Here is a 17,137-nt window from a genome sequence, read left to right as displayed (position 1 = left end):
GTCTAATCTTTTATATTCCATTATGAATATGTCATTTTGATTTTAAAAGTTCAAAGCTTGCCATCTACAGGCAGATTATACTTGGTTATGATCTCGTCAGGATTCTGCTTTCCACCCATGGTCACTAACAAACCAATGCCCACACCTGGCCTCGTCTGTAGCGCTGGGGCTTGAACCTAGGGCGTCACACTGCATTACCTGAGCGATATTCCCAGCCCAGCAAGTCTATTTTTAAAATATACTTAAATGTCATTTAATTGAAGTAAGACAAAAATAAGAATTGTGATCCCTCCTTCTAAGGAACGTCAGTCATTGGAAACAAAGTGAGGACTTCCAGAGTCTCCTATGACAGCAATATTCAGGACATCTTTCATAGTAAACATTTTAATAAACAGCAGCATAAAATGATCAGTGTTTAATATCATCTCCGGTGGTGAAATACATAGGCGTATATCCTCAATATAAAATAGTCTTTTGGTCATTACAAAAGATGCTTCCCTATCTGGAATGCCCATAAGAACAAATCAAACATCGGCACAGTGATTAAACGCATGCAGTGAGGATAAGGGGAGAGACGGCAGTGTGAGCTATCTGAACATTGCCGTTGTATACTTGAAGAAAATCTACATTGAGTTAAACACAAGCAAAGGAAAGAAGGAAACAGACCAGATATAAAAATGCAGATATATTTTCACTTCTGTGATACAAACCATAGACAGTTTTGTGCAGAGAAATTATTAAAAAAAAAACACCTGAAAATAAAGTTAGCTTACAAAATGTGGTCAACAAAGTGAAAGATTTTTCAGCTTGTGAAAAAAGTACCATTTAATACAAAAGAGGCTGCGTGCCGCAGCACCTCAGCCCTGTTTTCATAATTCTAACAAGTGGTTTTGAAATTTAGCTTGCTCACCTTCATGGCTTCAGTTATTATAAAAGACTTAAAAATAAACGTTATAGTTCTTTATAAAAAACTAAGTTGAATTTATTTTTTTAACCATAATAATGACTTTCCAGAGAAGGTATCTCACTGGCTCATGGAATGCTAGCCCCCCCTCTTAGGGACTCCTTGAAAACACAGATTCACTGGGACTGTGTTTACTCAAAATAAATATTCTTGGAAAACGATTGATTGTCATATCATATACAAAATTGTGGTTTGAAGCGTCACGGTCAAACAGTTGCATAGCAACAAAAGGATACAAATCTCCTCCTCTACTCAACTTCAAGAAATGTTACATAGAATCAGCTTATTCACGCCACAAAACAGCTCTTAATTTATTGCCTGGTAAATCTGAATATAGCCAACTCTTTTGAGTTCACAGTACCTTTAAGTTCATGTTTGTATGGGAAAACTAGGCACATTTTGGTAGGCAGATTTCCTACGCAAATTCTACCTTTAAAGGCAGAAACATCAAGGTCTTCTTAACTTTCTTATATATTCCCCTCAAGAAATATTTCTTTCTCTCATGGAATATTTCCAGGATTTATTTTGCATCTTATAAGCCTGTAGGTCTCTATAGCTTTAAAATAAAAGCAAGATTTGCTGATATTTTTCTTAGAATAAAGGAGTTGGTTTTTTTTTAACAAGAGAAAAATCGAATTTAAAATTCCTTTCTATGCAGAACTTGAATCCCACAGAATTCTGAACTTGGTAAAATGTGGTTGGCAACTCAATGCCAGGATGGGCACAATTGATGTCATCCCCTAAGAAAGGCAAGAAGGATCAAACGGCTTGTTTGCCAAGTTAAGGAATTTGGAGTTTTGTAGTCTTTGAGAGCATTCAGTATGTTTTTTAGACATCCTATAATGTTTTTCAAAATAGGATGTATTGTCTTTGGATTCCAGCTAGTTCTATGAATAAATTGTTACCCTTCTTGGTGCTAGAATATAATTGGTGAACATCTCCAGGAAAAGAACAAGAAAAGTGAGAATTTAAATTTGCTCGCTACTGGCATCATCACAGGGTTTCCTCTTGCTCACAGTCTTTTGACAGTAAACACTCCCAAGACCTTGGTCAACTTGTAAACAGGCTGCAGGCAAGGCATGGGTGTGGGTGTGCTTGCCTCTAGCATCACCCGTTTGCAGCATGAGTGGTCCAGGGAAGCTCCTAAAGAGAGGAGCTCACCAAAGGAACAGTGAAACAACCCTCGGTCCTCCTCCGTGGATGCTGATCCACGCTGGGGACCATTTTCCTGACTGTGCCTCCTTGGGTGCCCCATCCCTAAAGCAATGACCCCATTTCCAGTATCCGCATCTACCTTCTTTAGGACCTGTGTAAACATGTTGTGGAAAAGGGACTGGAAAAGGCCTTCATGATGAGAAGAGGAGGTTCACATCACCACCCCACACCATCCCAGAGAAACCCGATTATTGAGAGGACTTCTGTGGACATGACAAGTCTGTATGGCTCATTTCCATCCGAGATTTCAGACGTGGCCTCAAGTTCCCTCTGTGGTGCTAAACACCACTTCCATTCAAACACGCTTAGAGTCTAAGGTGAGTCAGAATAGTTCCTGAACATCTGTCATGAAGTAGAGACAGCAGGTAGACAAACGCTACAGTATATACATTTGGGGGTAGATCATCCATGGTGACCAACGGCAATTACACAGAGCACCATCTGACTTCCTTTTTTTTTGGTTTACTAAGTAATTACAACGTTCTGTTTCTCTTCACTGGTTTTCAGTACTTGAATCGGTCCTTTCCCAACACCACAACACATACCCGGGTGGAGTGTCAATCCCACAATGCATTATTGTTCCTGGCTGGTTGACTTTCCAGTAAGACACAGTTAAACTTCACAGAAGACACCCATTGCAATGTCTGCTAAGCGAGAACCTTCAATAAAAACATTTGAATATAAATCTTTTCTGCCACGTTTTAGTTTGTCTGGTATAGAGTATATACAAAGGTCACACATTTCATACTTCTGCAGAAATCATAGATTCGGTGTGCCCATGAATATTGGAGTCTCCCAGCAAAGATGGTTGCTTCGAGTCTATTTTGTAGGGTTTTTGAGATTTGTTTCCAAAAACAGTGATACCCATTCCACCGGGGTGATTTGGAATCGACATGTGTGGTAGCAATGGAACGTTTGCTTCCTGATTGGATCCTGATGAGGGCAAGCTGGCCACATGGCCAGTGCTGGTCGAGCCACTGGCGCTGCTTGGGGACCTACTCTTGGGAGGCGGGCAGTGCTGAATCACCCTGGGAGGCCCTGCAGGCTGGTAGTGGGCAGCCGGAAAGGCGGCATATCCTGGAGGTATTGGGTATCCATTGATGGGGATGAAGCGCTGGTTCTGAGGTATTGCTGGTCCAATGAAACCAGCGATCTGGCCCTGTGGTGTAATTCCCTGGCCCGGGAACATGTAATTGGGAAATCGGGGGTTGCTGAGGTTACTCACAGGGCTAGCACTGAGGGAGGTGGTCTGCGTGGTGGCGTTTCCACCAGAGGGAGTGGTAGAGCTGGTGTGACTTGAGAGGCCCTCCCAGGATCGAAGCCGGACGTGGATATCTTTAAAGCGCGGTCTCCTGGAAGGAATCTCATTCCAGCACTCAGTCATGAGGCTATACATTCGTGGCGGGCAATCTTCGGAGCATGGTAACAGCTGGCGCTTCCGCACCATCTCGATCACTTCCTGATTACTGAACCCATAGTATGGCTGGAGTCCAAAACTGAAAATCTCCCACAACACAACCCCGAAAGACCAGATATCAGAATCAGAGGAGAATTTTCCATACATGATGGCCTCGGGAGGCATCCAGCGAATGGGCAGTGAAGACTTACTCTGTACCCTGTAGTAATCAGCAGAGTAAATTTCTCTGGAAAGCCCAAGGTCTGAAATCTTTACATGCAGCTGCTCTCCGATTAAAATATTGCGAGCCGCGAGGTCCTTGTGCACGAAGAAGTGACTAGACAGGTATTCCATGCCCGCTGCAATCTGAATTGCGATGTGTAAGAAATCTCCATGGTCCAGGCTGGATTTTACCGTCCCATCTTCATCGCTGCTACAGCCGACATCGGAATGTGGGGATCGCATGATGAGGAACTCGTGGAGATCTCCCTGGTTCATGTATTCAAAGAGCATACACACAGGCTGTTCCTGGGTGACGGCGCCCAGGAGGCATACAATATTGGGATGGTGTAGTTCTGCCATGAGAGAGGCTTCCTGTTGGAATTCTGTCCACTGCTGGGGGTTGTTATAGTCTTTCAAGGTCTTGATAGCCACCAGCTGTGCATGGTCCATGCCTGGGAGGTAGAGATGGCCCTTATAGATTTTTCCAAACGTACATTCACCCAATTCTTCCATAAAACGTACAGCAGAAAGAGGCAACTCTTTAGCCTTGCTCTGCAAGAAAGGGAAAGTGTGGGTTAAAACCATTCTTAAAACTGGACATCTTGGCACTGAAAGGAGAGATGGGACATACCAAAGGGAAACAGGTGGGGTACTTGTGCTGAAGGTAATGGTAATGGTACTTGTAATTCCCTGTAGATTGAGGTTTGCTATTATAGTTCTATCCATGATAATACTTAAATGACTCAAGTATCTCCCTAGAGACTAATTTTAATAACTGTTAAAGAAGTTGGGTGTGGTGGCAGATGCATGTAATCCTAGCACTGTGGAATCTGAGGAAGGAAGATGGAGGCTATCTTAGGCTACCTAGTGAGGCCCTATCTTAAAAACAGAACAAATCCCTGAAGAGAAAACAAATAAACAAGTAAACAGAAAACAGAGGGAAAAAAGGTAGAGCAGGCATGGTGGCATATGCCTGCAATCCTAGCACTCAGCAAATGCATGCCTGCAATCCTAGCACTCAGCAAATGCATGTCTGCAATCCTAGCACTCTACAAATGCATGCCTACAATCCTAGCACTCTACAAATGTATGCCTGCAATTCTAGCAGTCTACAAATGCATGCCTGCAATCCTAGCACTCTACAAATGCATGCCTGCAATTCTAGCAGTCTACAAATGCATGCCTGCAATCCTAGCACTCAGCAAATGCATGCCTGCAATCCTAGCACTCAGCAAATGCATGCCTGCAATCCTAGCACTCAGCAAATGCATGCCTGCAATCCTAGCACTCTACAAATGCATGCCTGCAATTCTAGCAGTCTACAAATGCATGCCTGCAATCCTAGCACTCAGCAAATGCATGCCTGCAATCCTAGCACTCTACAAATGCATGCCTGCAATTCTAGCACTCAGCAAATGCATGCCTGCAATACTAGCACTCAGCAAATGCATGCCTGCAATTCTAACACTCAACAAATGCATGCCTGCAATCCTAGCACTCAGCAAATGCATGCCTGCAATCCTAGCACTCTACAAATGCATGCCTGCAATCCTAGCACTCTACAAATGCATGCCTGCAATCCTAGCACTCTACAAATGCATGCCTGCAATCCTAGCACTCAGCAAATGCATGCCTGCAATCCTAGCACTCAGCAAATGCATGCCTGCAATCCTAACACTCTACAAATGCATGCCTGCAATTCTAGCAGTCTACAAATGCATGCCTGCAATCCTAGCACTCAGCAAATCATGCCTGCAATTCTAACACTCAACAAATGCATGCCTGCAATCCTAGCACTCAGCAAATGCATGCTTGTAATTCTAGCACTCAGCAAATCATGCCTGCAATTCTAGCACTCAGCAAATGCATGCCTGCAATTCTAGCACTCAGCAAGGGTATACCTGCCTTTCTAAATTCTGAATTTCTGCAATTCAGAAAACACAGGTAGACATATTAGGAGTTTACAGCAAGCATGGGCCAAGATCCAGTCTCAACAAGAGCTGGGCCTACCATTCAAGGGTTAAAAGTGCCTTCATGCGCAGTGCCCCGGGTTAAATTCCTAGGCATAAAAGTGTGTGTGGCTACTAAACAGAATATTATAAAGCTGTGGAAAATAAGGAAACTTTCTATGTGCAGGCATGGAATGGTCTCTAAAATCCTAATGCTTTTAGTTCATAAAAAGCAGAGCAGCTAATGTCATACATAACCTTTGCATAAAAGTGGAGAAATAGAAAGACCTGTTCCTATGCCTTTGTATATGCGTAAGAAAATTGAGAGAGCTGATAAAGGAATTTCAGAGCAGCAGTGGCTACTAATAGAAGTGGGAGTTAGAGAGAGAAGGAGAGGAGGCAGAGATTTTTCAACTCAGCTATTTTACACACTAAAAATTTCAAGGTTAGGTTAAAAACATGAATTAACAGAGTAATTAAATTAAAAATCATACATTAGTATTTCCTCCTGACTAATCAGGGATTTCTTTTCTGCCATTATAAGTTTACCTACTATTTTTTCTCACATGGTCTAGATCAGTGGTTCTCCATCATGTAGGCTGACTGGTTTTCTCAAAGCATGGGATGATCTTACTATTTCTGGGAAGAGTAACCCGAGATAAATCCTTTCTGCATGATGTTAAGGTAAGGATTCCCATGACAGCTGATGGTAATCAAGTAACTGGAAGGAACCCAGTGGCTGCTGTGGCCTCTTAAACAGTTTGGTAGGTGTTCATTGCTTTTTTTTTCTTTTTTTTACCTTAACAGGAGTTCCAGGTCTTGATGCTAGGGAAGGGTAAGGGACTGAGCACTAACATCTCTCCTGGGATAACGAGAAGCAGGAAATAAACCAATGGCCTATCAGACTGAGAGCAAGGACTTAAGACCTGGGTGCCCTCTTACACCTCTGGGAATAATCACTGAGTTTTGAGTGCAAGCAAATCTTGGTGGACACCTTGGATCTGCTGTTTTCTAAGACTAGTTAACGGCTGAGCAGCACACAACCAACTTTAACTGGCAACACAGGCTTGTAAGCGAGCTCCAATGTGTAGCTAATAAACTTGAATTTCTTCACCACTCTGCAGCCATCCCGAAGTAAAATAAATTTTGTCAGTGATTTAGATCTGCAAACAGACCTCAATTAGTTCTAGAGGTCCTTTCAATTCCCTTAATTTTTTTTTTTTAAAGATGTGTCTTAAGTTTCTTTTCTAAGACTTTCTTTGGTTTGGTATAGTTGTTTTGTTCTTTAACAAGTGTTTTTCAAGTTGATATAGAATTCATCTGGATTCTGAGGGCAGGGGAGAAGCTGAGCAGCAGGCAGACTGCTCCTCTTCCTGGGATGCGTGGTTGGAGGCAGAGATCAGGTGGGAAAGAGACAAGAGCAGGCCAAATTTCTGAGTTCAGGGTGAGAAGGGGTGACCGGGAATTTGGCAAGGGCTTGGCCAATGCCCCCAGTCTTTGGAACTGCCCCTCCCTCCACTGAGATAAGCAAATTCCTTCTCTCACATTCGCCTTTCCAAGAACTCCTTTTGCTGGTGGAGAAGGAGGACAGAGGAAAGAGTAGAGAATGTCCAGGAAAGCTTATGCCAAGGCTCTGGCCAGCAAGGCCAGGCCGAGCAATGGCTCTGGAGGCTGAGCAGGGCTCTGCAACTTGCCCGAGTCAGAAGAAGGGAATGATGATGTTATAAACGGTTCTCTCTTTTTATTCCTGCATACGAAAGGCTCCATTTTGACCCAACTGCATCTTGTCATAGCTCATCAGCACTGGTAAGTTTGAGAGCACGCAGCTACGCATGTCTTCTTTGACTTCTCTAAGAAGGGCAAGGTTGGCAAGAGTCACCCTAAAACCAAATTTGAGCGTTGGTTGTGGGAACGAGTGGGGAAAACACCCAAATGGCACAGTTCAGAAACTCGTGAGCACCTGCAGCGGCCGGTCTAGAAAACGCCCAGCAACACGGACTCCAAGTTTAGTTTCAGGGGAGCCATTTACACAGCGATTTGCATTGAAGAAACTGCTCAAGTTACTTGGTACAAATGAGTCTTAACTACAGACTCATTTTCGAATTTTACATAAATCCTTAACTAGTTAAAAAATCATAAAACCCCTTAAAAGAAGCCGTCAGCAGACTGCTCGGAGATGGCAGGAAATTAGCTGTATTGTTAAGGAACAGATGGTTTACATTATACAAACCCTTTAGGCTAAACTTGTTTAGGTCTGGCATATTGTAAATTATATTTTAGTAATGAAAGTGAAATGACCTCTGCTTGACCTCAAGTGGGGTTTGTCTGTTTGAACCAATGCAGTGGAGAACTATGAACGAAAATGAAGTCATAAAGTTTTGGCAGTTCAATGTTGGTTCATTTCAAGTTAAGGGGTTATAAATCTGTTTAGTTTTTGTTTGACAAGTATTTGTCATACAGGGATGTACAAAATGTAAAGAAGTGTAAAATACACACGAGGCACGGTGCCAAAGTAAACTAAGTACAAAGGCACCCTGGGAAGAGCAGGGTCCCGGCCCCTATCTCTCCATCACTCCTCCATTAGTTGAATGACAAGATGGGCTGCGTTTATTATATGCTCTAAGGCAATTAAGAACCTTAAAACCGAAGCAGGCTTTCAGTTTAAATGTTAACATTTTTACTTCTCAAAGTAAACATACATCTGCCTCAGTTCAGCTTTAAAAATTGTATCATTTCTGATGGGGGAGGGGGGAGAAGTTGATGCAGAAGTCGATGGGTTGGCCAGGGTCGGATAGGGTTTCTTCCCCAAGTCATGTCTGGAGAGCCACTGGGCTGGAGTGGGAATGAGCGCTCTGCAGAAGGGAAAGAACACGTAAGTTCAAGTCCAGTATGCATCTGTTCTAGGTCTGACGAAGACACAGACCCTGAGGCCAAGATCATAATGATGGCCGAGGAGCGAGGGATCTCTTCATGTGTCATATGGAAAGGATAAGCCATTGACAGGGTTTTAAAAACTGTTTTTAGTATAGAGATGGGCACAGATGGGTAACAAGAGCTCTCTAAATGACTCTATCTTTTTACCTTGGGGAAGTTTCACCTCAGGTGAGAATACAATCGAAAAGATGCCTCGGGCAAGTGAGCTGGTAGTAGGCTCACTATCTCTTGCTCCTTTTACATTGATTATCCTAGGAAGTAAGGCGAGAATCTGTGTGGCCCTGTCATTTACAGTGCAAAGCTCCCTTTAAGACTTTCCTCTTCTGGACTGGGGAGATAGCTCAAAGGTTATGAGCACTGGCTGCTCTTCTGGAGGTTCTGAGTTCAATTCCCAGCAACTACATGGTGGCTCACAGCCATCTGTAATGAGATCTGGTGCCCTCTTCTGGCCTGCAGGCATACATGCATGATGTGGGATGTCCTTCTGTATATGTGTTGTCATTATTAGTTGATGAATAAAGCTGTTTTGGCCAATGGCTTGGCAGAGTAAAGTCAGGCAGAAAATAAGAACAGAGATATATAGATAGAGTAGGTGGAGTCAGGGAGATGCCAGGTAGCTGCTGAAGGAGACAGTCACTGGAACTTTACTCAGTAAGCCACAGACTCGTTGCAGTACATAGAATAATAGAAACGGGTTATTTTAAGATATAAGAGCTAGCCAATAAGAAGTCTGAGCTAATAGACTAAACAGTGTTGTAATTAATATAGTTCGAAACAAACAAACAGTCTCTGGCTACAAAATGGCATCCAACTCTCCAGTTACACATGCAGGCAGAACACTGTATAAATAATAATAATAATAATAATAATAATAATAATAATAATAATACTTTCCTCTTCTTATAGGAAGAAGGAGCTACGGTGTGGCATGGGAGGGGAAGAGACCCTAGAGCAGGAAGGAGGCTCCACTAGCAGCTACTAAGAGAGGACTGCTGAAGTTCATATCCACAAGTTCACCCTGACTGCCTCTGTAACCCTTGCCATCCTTGTCACTTAAGGCAAAGTCACTTTCCATGTTTTTGATGACCAGGTCAACTGTGACTCTGTGGGTGTTTTGTTTAAAAGCAGATGGTACCCAAACACAAGCATTTTCAAGGGCAGAGGAGGTTCCAAAGCATGGCATTTATGCTTGCCCATTCGAGAGTGACAAGACAGGCCCTGGCACTACCAACATGGGAGGTGTAGTTTTGGTAGAGGGATGTAGGCAAAGGGCATTGCCAGGTCAGCAACCTCTGACATCCCAGTTTTCCCTGAGATCTGTCTGCCTTGGAGACAGACTCCTTTCTGACTCTCAAGTACCAACCAGCACGTCTCCATTTAGCAGACATCAGATCTTCCTAGACAACACATGTGTTAGAGCAGATCTCTGATTCTGCAGGGCCCATGTCCAGCAGTCCCCAGGTAGGTAGACCTTGGTCTGGAGGCCTTACTTCTAAGTCACTGATATAACTGAAGATGTATGTCCAGATTATTCACTCAGCAAACGGGGTCCCCTGCTTTACTTGCAAAGGCGATCATGGGGTGGCTGAAGAAGCTGATGGAACAGTTCTGATCTCTACAAGGTGATTAAAGAGATGCTTTGGAAACTCCAGGTGAAAGAAAAGGATAAGCTACCGACCAATGAATAATAGGCTCCAGCGTATGTTCTCTACTATACTGCATTAATATGCCCTGAGGTATTAGTGAGATTCAAGGTTCTTGATATAGCTCGGCTATGCCTTCAATATAGAGCCAGTTATTTAGGATGTATTTTAAAGACTGGTTGCATTTGCCACACAACTAATCTAATCTATATTAATGTACCAAGTCATATAATAACGTAGATACTAATAACATGGAATAGCCAGTTTACATACTGACTTGTGTGTGAGAAGAAACACAGCTCCGGCATTAATGCCGTAATCTCAGCCTATAGCAGCCGCATATTTGAATCCTTCTCATGTGCTAAACATCAAGAGCATATAATGGCCATGTCTATGTGTGTGTGTTCCTCACATGATAGGCTCAAATGACAGAGTAATTGGCTAGAAGAGGCTCAGTTCAGACATACGAGTACAGGTGCCCGGGTAGTCCAGAAGAGGGTGTCTCATCCCGGGGACTGGAGCTAAAGGAAGTCATGAACTCCCATCTTCTGCAAGAGCGGTACATGCTCCTACAAAGCCCTATCTTTCCAGCCCTTGATGTTTCTGATTTTGTAACAGATCAATTATTCTGTGATCCTATGGGCTCATGTGTTTCAGCAAATATGAAAATTAAGGCAGTGGATTAAAAGGAAGTCTTTGGACCCTGAACCATGCAGACCTGGTTGGAGGCTTGGCTTTGTTTCCTGCTGGCTGTGGGACTTTGGGGAAATATTAATCTCAAGCTTTACTCTTTTTTTTCACCCCAAACTCGAGTGAAAATTTCCTTCCCCAGGAAGTTTGGCAAGGTCTGTGGAGGTCCTACAGCCGCACGCACGTCAGTAATGATGTGTGTCAGTCAGTCCCCTGGTGATCCCTGTTGATGAGGCTCCTTCCGCAGAAGCAGGATGGCAAACAACGGGGGCTCTCCAGCTGAGATACGGGAGTGGGTGCCTCACAGCTGCCACTGCCACGCCCTCTCAAACCCTGATGCCCTTGATCCTGGAAGTGAGGCAGGGATTCATGCCATCAGGATGGGCACCTGCAATGCCACGGCTGTCGACGTCTAAGAGTCAGGTCTACGTCTCAGCTGATCCCCTTGCTCTTGCTCTTTCAAGTTGTGCCGGGGGCTGCTGGGTCCTGTTGTTTTCCTCCAAACACACACTGCCCTAGTCAGAGCATCTGGCTTCAGAAAGGTTTTGTAGTCATCATCGGAACCAAAATAGGGATTTCTAGCTATTTCGACTTGCAAGGTGCCAGACACACTACCTTCAAAAGCGTCAAACACATTCTTCCTAAGTACTATTTTTATCTTTCCTTCCCAGGTGAGAAAATAAAGGTTGGGAGAAGTGTTGAGTAAATGATTTGTTTAAGATCTCATGCCAGTAGATAATGGAGCCAAGATCTGTAATCCAATCTTTCTACCTCCAAATCCTGGCTCTTTGAAGACTATCAGACTACCACCTCCTGGCAATAGGCTGGGAGCAAAATGTGGCTACAACAGCTAGGCTTAGACCGTGGGGACTCTGGGGTGCCGGCCTGAACTCTATAGTGTGAGATTGGTCCTTCCCAGTTGGTGAGTCATTTTACCCTGGAGGAGCTCAGGCCTGCCAGAGAACAGAATGAGGCAGAGAAATAGAAAAGAGACGTTTCCCTCCAGCAAAGTGAAGAAGCAGTAGCAAAGGAAATGAAAGGAGACAGGAAGAAAGCCAGTGGGTAAGGATCTCAAGATGGTGGTTAGGACTCTCAGGTACTTCGGAGACATTAAGAGGATGGGGCCCTGGAGAAGGCCACTGCATTAAATCACACCATCCATGAGCCCCAGAAGACCGAGAAATAGGATGACGAACTCAGGAGCTTTGGGAGACTAAGTGGGAAAGGCTTTCCTTAAAAAATAGACAAGTATACAAAAAAAAATCCATTAAGTGTGTAGGTATTTTTGCCTACATGCATGTCTGTGCACCACAGGCATACCTGGTGCCCATGGAAGCCAAAAACGGGCATCAGATGCCCTAAGTGGTGGTTGAGCTGCCGTATGTGTGCTGGGAATTGAAGCCAGCTCTGCTGGATGAGCAGCTGGGGCTCTTACGTGCTGAACTACCTCTCCAGCCCGAGTGGGAAAGTGATTGAGAACAGATGACGCGGCATCAGGAAGGACAGGTGTTCAAAAGAGGGCAGCCAGATCATAGCAGGGCTTGGAAGACCTGGAAAAAGGGACGGGGACATATACAAACATGTATATACAAGGGTGTACACACACACACATATATATGCACGTACACAGACACACTTCAGTATATTCGGCAACCACCTTAGTGGAACAGGAAAGACAGACAGAAGTGTAGTTTAGATGTTAAAAAAACAGAGCAGCTGGCAAGCTATGAGGGTGAGGTCGCCTGAAGCTACCCACGTCAGAAAGCGGGGCAGCTCTTCCCAACAGTCAGGAACTGTTGGAGTTTGGCCCTGGAGCGCGACTTGGGCTGTGACCTGCCTAGGCCTGCTCTCCTTTTCTTGGGTCATTGTTAAACTTCCCCATGTCTCAGCCTCTTCACCTGCCTAGCTAACCCTCAGGTAGGCGAGGAGGCCGAAGGCTCAATGTCCTCTGTCCCTCCTGAGGGATGTATGTCACAGACTGTCTCTCCACCCATGAGGCGGGACGGTCTGTTTTTGAGCATTGGGAGGGTTTGGGGAAGTGGAGGCAGGGAAAAGAGGCAGAGGGAAGGGAAGTCCGTTTCCAGGTCCTTCGTTTTCTATAGTCCTCCACCAAACCAAAGCACCCCAAGAAAGAAAACAAGCAAAACTCCCCTAAACTGTAAAATTCACAGTGCAATACAGAAAAGTCTTGTTTAGTTTGGGCACCCCTGGAAAACCCATTAAAAAAATTAAGTAGCTTGAAATCTTTTGTTGAAAAAAAAAAAGATAACAGACAGCAAACATAGCCTACTTCTCTTGGAAGAGCTGAGAAACAGGTGAAGGGCTCGTGGCTTCTTAGAGGCGCTGAGCCATAAGAGGGTACCACAGGGAGACAGGTCCGCCTCCTGTCCGCCCACGCCTCTGCTAAGCCGCCACTCTGATGAACTGGGACCCATCAAGAGCCTCTTCTTGCAGCATCCCACCCTAGCATTCCAGGGCTCAGGCCCACCTTGCAGCCAGTCTGTCTGCTGTGGCTGCTTATTGTCTTCTGGGAAAAGGGGTCGTTTCTAATCTCCCCGGGAAGCCTCTCTTCAATCCAAACACTGACAGGGAATGTTAGAAGTTCCCTTCTAACATTGAGGAAAGATGGAGACAGACAGTTTCCACCCTGAAAGACACACGCAATTGGGTGAATAAGGAACTTGGGGGTCTCTGGCTTTTTAATAGGGCAAGGAAAAGTCTGAGGAAGGCCAGGGCAGGCCAGCATCAACCCCTCAATCCCTTTTCACGGCTGGCTCCAAAAAGCCTTTCCGTTTTACTCTCATTGTTTGCTTGATCTCAGGCCTTTCCTCGTTCTTTCTTGTGAGTGTCTCTTCCTTTTAGATTTTATAGGCATATGTAATATTTATGTGGTGGTGACCTTTCAAAGAAGTCTTAGAGACTGACTGTTTACATTTAGAAAATTTCTTGAAGGTCTACAAAGCCCTTTGTGTTTCTTTCAGGAAAGGCACTTGGTAAGAACCAAAGCAAACAACTCAGAGCCGAATCCCTTGGTGGGGGGGAGATAGTATTTGTTTTGTTGCTTCTTTTCCCTTCCCCTAACCCAGTCAAGTAATCGAGCCAGCCCTACTTGCTGGTTTGGTCCAGAAGAGCCTGTGAGCCATTTGTGGCTAAATCCCAAGTCCTGTGCTGGAGAAACCTCCACACTGGGAAATTTTGCAAGGAATATGTCAAAAAAATTGGAAACAATGAAAACTATGTCTGCCCCATGGAGCCTCATGCCAATACCTCTTAACGTTTGTCTCTTTGATCATGGATGGTGGAGAAGGGTTATTACTCTGGCCAAATTTTACATGTTCCTCCCCGGGCTGCGGTACATCACTTGGCTTGTGAGTGACTGTAATTCTGGTTACTGCCAGCTTTCTGAGAAGCCAGGCTATCCCTGGCTATCCAGCATAGACTGTCCAAGTGGATCCAGTGCTGATCCTTCTCACTTTTTGTGTATGAATACTTTGTAAAACCGTTATGAGCTAGTAAGTCCAAAGATTTTATTTAGAATCAGAAAATCTTTCTTTCTTTTTTGTTTCTTGGCTTTTTTTTTCTGGGGGGGGGGGTCTAAGTTGCCCTACTTATACAATAGCATAATAGTGTCTACTTTATGTAATGCCTGTTAAGATCAAATGTGATCATGGAAATAAAAGCTCCCGGTACATACGTCTTGGTAATTTATATTAATCAGTATGTATTAACATTCTCTATTTATGTCGCAGAGGTCTCTAAATTCTTTATTTGAAAAACTGTTAATTCCAAGATGCCTGCCTGTTAGAGATCCTGAATTACATGCAAGCAAGAATGGAATTAAGATAATGAGCAAGGATAAGCTAATATATATATTATATATGAATGGAAGTCCCTCTTCCATGGACTCTAGTACAGTAGTCAGGACTGATTCCCTAGGACAGAGGCTAGCTACTGCGTGCTGTGCCCATTGCTATCAACTGTTTGAGTGACACAGAAACAATAGGGAAAGAACCTCCCAGAACAATGGCTGTTGCACAGGAATCTTGAAGGCATAGCATATTTAAAAGTATCCAAAAAGCCTACTGTTAGTCTGAGAATACGCACCTATAACAGCCCCTTCTCTTTCCTTCACCCTTACAGTAGTATGAAACAGTAAGAGTTGAGTGTAACACATCATTAAAGACTATAATGCGTTCAAACAAGCTAGCCAGAAGCTAGACTTTCAAAAGCATGGAACCTCTACTTCCACTGACTCCCGCCCCCGGTCTATACCACATGAACTTACCTCTAGGACATGTAATATGTATGTATGTACAGTGGTAGAAATTCATGCTTAACTAATGAGCACTGGTTTAGCTTAAGAAACAATATTTGAAAGTGAATTTTTGGCATTTAAAGAACCTGAAAACTTCACCAACAAATATGACTTTGTAACTGCAGATGTGTTTGGAAGACTCAAAAAAAAAAGTCTAAGTCTAAAGCATTAAGCAAAATAAAATCTTATGAGGTGTGATAGTCTCCATAATTCCATTCTACTTAATAAGCAAGGAAATGAGTTAGTTTGAGTGTGAAGACATTGTTTTTCCTTAAATCTTATCATGAAGGTCAAGAGAATAATACGGTGTCTAACACAGAGAGGAGTCAGATGGATCTGTTGCATGCATGGTCCTGGAGCTGGAACAAGATGAAAAGGTAAGCATTTGGAAGCATGAACTTGGAGCGGGGGAAATGAGGCTCTGTAGAAGATGCTGTCCATCCTGAGAGGGAGTGCTGTGGACCACAGTGCTGGATTTAGAATAGCAGCTGCATTCACAGCAAGGCCGGTGACCCTGGGATCCTCACCACGACCTTGAGCAACCGATGTGTTGAAAGACTTGTAGGAGAAGTAACAAGAAAAGGGGTTGATCTAGCGGAGTCGGGGGAGGCTCAGGTGAGAAACCATCCAACAGCTTCAAAGAGGGCCAGGAGGAAAACCTTTCTATTAAAGGCATAAAAAAGGTTTCTTCAAAAATAAATCACAGTAACAAGAAGCACATGACATATAATTTACCATCTTAGTCATTCAAAATTACATAGTATAACAGATTTCTATATTTACTTCATGTGCCATAAAAACAGGCAAGTTTGTAAACAATGTTAGATCTCTTTTCTCTCACTTTGGTTAAAAGAGCATGGATTTCCCTTTGAATTTGGAAGCCAGTTCCCACTCTGAGCCCTGTGGGTCTGGCAGAGAGCCCCTCCGGCCCGACTGCTCCAGTGTAAGGCTGTGGTCTAGCTTGCCCCACCCTGGGGCAGAAGCTTGAGCTGTCTCTGGCAGAGGCAGAGTTGTAGGGTTAGTCTCTGTGTTTGCTGAACTCTGCCTGTGGCTCCTCCAGAGGTGTGTGTGTGTGTGTGTGTGTGTGTGTGTGTGTGTGTGTGTGTGGTGGGGTGGGGGTTTGCAGTGGTTTGCTCTCCCCTGAACTGCGCCGTTCATCTTACCTTGGGCTTGTATGCATTTAGCATGGACATCTCTACATTTTGTCCCCTGACAGGTTTTGGTTGCCTCTGGACTGGCGGTGATGACGACTTCTGGTTATTGCGGCAGACGCAGATGAAGAAGAAGAGGAAGGCGATGGCCAGCGGGATGGCCACACTTGGCACCAGGATGTACAAGATTTCCATTTTATTCTTCTCTTTGGAATCTTTGGAATCTGGGTGCAGAAAAAAAAAGGGCAAGAGTTAAACTTGTTAAAACAAAAATGTCTAATATTACATGGCACAGTTTAAACGATTTATTCTATACACACAAATTCACAGTGAGAAAAAAAGAATCTAATACTTACTAAGATTTGTTTCCATCAAGCCCCTAATATAGTTTATTGAGGTTTAAAAGTTTAAAGTTCAGAATGTTTGGAAACCACAGAGGGCTATTATGAAGGTTTAGGATGTGTGAGGGAACCCATGATGTTGCCCCTCTCCAGCAGCGGACCTGCGTTTCTCCCATACCTTAAAAGTCAAGCGACATGAGAACAAACTGTGTGCACTGAAGCCTTCATGCAGACCACAGGGCTCTTCTCCACTGGCTGTCAGCCCAGGCCAACTGCCACAGCCTGGTGCTCCTAAATCCCACCCAGTCTTGGCTGTC

The 17,137-nt window shown here is 44.0% G+C and overlaps 1 protein-coding gene across 1 annotated transcript in view; it reads right to left on the bottom strand.

The window, feature by feature from the left end:
• Positions 1-1,582: 1,582 nt before the first annotated feature.
• The window catches only part of Ror1 (receptor tyrosine kinase like orphan receptor 1), a 348,858-nt gene continuing 333,303 nt past the window's right edge, over positions 1,583-17,137 (bottom strand). The window contains exons 8-9 of the mRNA XM_075945170.1: positions 16,492-16,703; positions 1,583-4,349 (exon numbers count right to left, since the gene is read on the bottom strand). Of these exons, the coding sequence (XP_075801285.1) occupies positions 2,922-4,349; positions 16,492-16,703 (1,640 nt within the window). The 3' untranslated portion in view covers positions 1,583-2,921. The remainder of the gene's footprint in view (positions 4,350-16,491; positions 16,704-17,137) is intronic.

This window comes from Microtus pennsylvanicus, chromosome 13, assembly GCF_037038515.1.
Source record: "Microtus pennsylvanicus isolate mMicPen1 chromosome 13, mMicPen1.hap1, whole genome shotgun sequence".
Classification (NCBI taxonomy): Eukaryota; Metazoa; Chordata; class Mammalia; order Rodentia; family Cricetidae; genus Microtus; species Microtus pennsylvanicus.
The sequence above is the reverse complement of the archived record's forward strand: the minus strand, read 5'-3'. Positions and strand labels throughout refer to the sequence as shown.